We start from the raw sequence: 4370 nt of genomic DNA on the forward strand, positions 1-4370 counted from the left end.
TCTACAATTTTTCTCATGTGCTATAATGACCTCTCTTTACTTTACTAATTACGAATTTGCTTCAGACTTTATTTCGTGACAAGAAAAGAAAAACAACAGATTTTTGCATTTTTATCTGTTAAAAAACCCCATAAAAACCAAACACAAAATACAAAAAAAAAAAAAATACAAAAAAAAATCATTTAGACGCAATTGCACATTTTTTTTGCCAGCGGCATAAAAGTAGTCGACCAATGCGCATGCGTCGTGTCACAATTCGATTGTCTTTCATGGCGAAGTTTTCATTTCTCATCTTATTAAACCTGTCATCGTAAATCGAGTGTGTATAGGCCGTTGCTAGAGCGAACATTATTGGTACCTAAGCAAGCGCGCTGCTGGTGACGTACGGTGGAATAGCTTTTCACCTGCTTTCATACTATAAGGCATACTTGGTCGTCGACGACCAATTTTGGTCAAATACTTCATTCAGTCGACTTTACAGGTGCCTTTCTGACACATTTCAATAAAAGTGGTCGCGGAACAAAGGGACACGGGCTGATAGACCTGCAAATTCTTTGTTACCTCTGCAATGTAAAAATTTAATAAAGGCAAATCGCATGGATTTTAGCAGTTGATTGAATCGTTCATGTTTTTGTTTGCCCGGACTCAAGATTAATAATTTGTGCCAATTCTATCAAATCACCCTCGCTCCTTTTGTGTGACTTTTAACAATCCAGCTGCTCTTTTGGAGGGGACTTTAATTTCCGAAATGCCTAATGAAATGGATCAGAACGGCGGAGACACCAAGAAAGGTGTCGACGAGTCGAACTCACTTAATGCTTCGCAGAATAGATTCCTTCGCGAGAAAATGGAGAGCACACTCCGAAAAGCTCGCGAAAAGGTTGCAGAGGTCCAGCAGGATGTGGGCTCTGACCGATTCGATAAGGCTTGGGAACGTGTCTACGGCAACAAGCAATACCGGCCGTCCTGGATCGGGAAGTTACAGAACCGTGGCTCTCCACCCACCAAGTTCAAACACCATGCGAGGAACAAGAAACAGGGGGTTATCACCGAAGATAAGAAAGAAGAAGAAGATGAGACTCTTAGGCCTCAAACAGAGGGAATCCCCGAAGAGTTCCGCGCTAAGAAAACTCTTGATCCTCTCAAAATCAAGGGCAAGATCGTTCCCAACGAGCAAGCCTTGGACAAATGGCGGAAGGAAATCGACACAGGGGAAGTGACGAACAATAAAATTGTCAAACAAACCAACGTTACTGGCTGGATTGACAACAACCAGTATTGGAAACCTGATGAAAAGAACTTCATGTCAATGAAACCTATAAAAAAGAAGATGGATTCGCAGAAGGTTCCCGAGAATCAAAAGATCAACACAGAGAAGTACGATCTGGTGGGCAAGTACGAGAATCGGGTGCAGAAGGCGGATTTGAAGATTGGAGACAAGATTGTGCCAAAGGAGAGGGATCTGAAGAAGTGGGGAGATGAGCTGGAGATTCCGAAGAATCTTACGAAGCAGGATTTCAGCGTGAAACCTTCCAAGAAGCCTGCGACTACAACCTTGTCTGGTGCTGGTGCTGCTGCCGTTGCAGGTGGCGTAGCCTCTACGACGCCGGGTAAAGAAACGGAGGGGCAGAAGAAATGGGATAAGGTGCTGAAAACTGCCGATGTGCCAAATTTCCTTGCCAACGGTTACTGGTAGCCGAGTTTTCGATAGGGGTCCTTGTCATGGTTTGCCCATTGGCCGAAGGCTTCTGCTAATTCTTTCCAACTGCATTGGTTTCCATCGGCATTGGGAGCATATTAGTGGGACACCTTATAGAAGAGAAAGCTTGGTGAAATTCAAAGTGTGTGCTTCAGATGAAGGACAGCAGCGTAGATTGGCCTTTCTCAAAAATAGTAGTCTTCAAGAAGAAGGTTTGGATTAGACAAGGAAAAGAACATTATTATCAAAGTGGATGATCCGATTGATTCCAGTGGAAACGATTCTCTTTGGACGGCGAAGTACTTTGACAGCAAGTGAAATTATTATAAGTTTTAAAAGAGGGAGTAGGAAAAGACTGAAGATACAAGTTACAGCAGTCTCTGAATATGGCATCTCTTTGGATCTTGTTATAGCGTTTCATTGCACATTCCCGTATATTGAAAATGAAACGACAGTAAGACTGAGTGTAATGCGTCTCAAATCTTGATAATTGATTTTAAGAATTTGCTTTATATTAATTAGCCTACCGATTAATTGCAGTTTTATTTCTTAAAAAGTAATTCATGTCTTTGTCCTACACTACTCATGAGTGAAGTGTGAAGTATATACCATTCGATGAGAATTACATATAACAATTTGTGGATTAAAAATAGCTCACTTGTCTCTATGTAATCATAGTTTTTTCCCTTGAAGATCTTTTGTTCACTTCTGTAATAATGCTACAAAAATATGAGCATAATTTATCTGCATCTCTTTTTATTTGTGTAAACTTGGTTGAATATTAATGAGAATCATTCATAAAATAGCTCGTTGGTTCTTGATGCTATTCCTTGATTAGTTATTATCAGGAAAGGGTAAGTTGAGTTGATTTGATTTAATTACCATTTCAACTCGTCATCGTGGCGAGTTGTTTCGCAAGTTAGTTTGATATCAATTGGGAGTTTCCGCAGTCGCTACACAGACGCTTTCTAAATCATTGAGAATCTATTGTCAAAAGTCCTTCATAACAAAGCAGTCTTTGTCGAAAATCGGTGAATCAAAACAGAAGTGTCGTTCTGGACTCTGGACAAACGACATATTTGCTATTTTGGTCCGCTGTCCGAATCCGAGGACGATCTGCTGTCCCGTTTCACCAATTTTTGACAAAACCCTCCAATCTGTTCATTGTGTTTTTACAATTTTCAATAGATTTCCAACGTTCCAGAAAGCATCTGCGTAGTGTTGCGAAAACTCATTATTACTGGACATCAAGCAGCAGTTGCGTTTTTACAGATTACCATCAACATCAAAAACACTTGACTTCAGCCTACCCCGACGCTGAGTGGTGGGAGAGCCAATGATGTTTAGGAATAGGTAATTGATGGGGTTCGTAATGACCAGGAGATAATAGACGTGGGATTGAGCTATATAAAAATGTTTTTGAATATTTCACTGGCCTGTAAACGGGACGGAACAAAAAGACGGAATGGTGGTGTAGGTGATAGCGGAAGGATGTGACGGGCGATGGGTGAAATAAACACCTGGTGGGTGTTTCATGAAGCTGTTCGTAAGTTAAGAGCAACTTTAAGAACGACTGGTGAACCTTTCTCATGCGCTAAATAATCACCAATGAACATTTAATAGTGAATATCATTTATCACAAGAAAGGATCACCTGTCGTTCTGAAAGTCGCTCTTAACTTACGAACAGCTTTATGAAACGGCCCCTAGGTAACCTATCATCACATTCCCCGTCTTTCCTGGCTCCGGTCACACCGCATCAGAGCAAAAGGGAGCTGTCACACCTGTGCGTTATGGCCATGTAGTGTGTGCCGAACGACGTATGGCAAGACAAACCGGTTTTGATAATTTGATTATATTTCACGATATCAAGAAATCACGTGCTTTATTAAGGAAAGGCTATTCTTGAGATCAAGAAATAATAAAACAGCTTTCAATGCATACGTAGGCATACGTTGGCTTATTGAAATTTCATGATCATGTTGATTCGATCTCCACTCTTGATAACATTATATTATTCCAACAAATTTCTTTATGAAGATGTGGGGGTAGGGGGCAGTGTTCTTGCCCGTAATACAATTCTAAAAAAAAAAAAGGTTTACAATGATATTTACTTTCAGAATGTTTTTTTGTTATCATAATTGATATTTGATTGTCATTCAATTCTTCATAAGTTGTACATTGACTTTCTTGAAGTGCCATGAGCACCGGAATGTTATTATTATTATTATTATTATTATTATCATTATTATTACTATTGTTATCATCATCATCGTTATCATTAATGTAATGATAATTATCATTATTACTATTATTTTTATAACCCTATTAACCATTTTTACTTTATCATCATGATCTTTATCTTTCTTTATAATGCGATAATGTTCATCATTATAATTCTTATATCATTAATTTTCTTCTAGAATTATGAAGTATACTCTCAAATGATTTTCTTTATCATAAACCTACTGAATGGTGATAATTGTATAGAAGATGATATATTGGGAAAAGCGTTTCAGACACCAGGAGTCAATATTTTATAGTTGTATATTTCTGATAGATACGTAATTATGCTATCATTATTTGTTGTAATCCAAAGAATTAAGTTTCTTTCATTGGAGTGTATTCCTCAACATGAATGAAGCATCGAATCGTTTGACAAGATTTTATTT

General features: G+C 38.6%; 1 protein-coding gene across 1 annotated transcript; it reads left to right on the forward strand.

Annotated features, from left to right (window-relative positions):
- The first annotated feature begins 658 nt into the window (after window positions 1–658).
- On the forward strand, window positions 659–3781 carry LOC129273170 (uncharacterized). The gene is made up of 2 exons (XM_064107948.1): window positions 659–3536; window positions 3609–3781. Exon 1 carries the CDS (start codon window positions 749–751, stop codon window positions 1694–1696), a length of 948 nt encoding a protein of 315 aa, XP_063964018.1. The 5' UTR covers window positions 659–748; the 3' UTR covers window positions 1697–3536; window positions 3609–3781.
- Window positions 3782–4370: the final 589 nt, after the last annotated feature.

This window comes from Lytechinus pictus, chromosome 12 (genome assembly GCF_037042905.1).
Source record: "Lytechinus pictus isolate F3 Inbred chromosome 12, Lp3.0, whole genome shotgun sequence".
Classification (NCBI taxonomy): domain Eukaryota; kingdom Metazoa; phylum Echinodermata; class Echinoidea; order Temnopleuroida; family Toxopneustidae; genus Lytechinus; species Lytechinus pictus.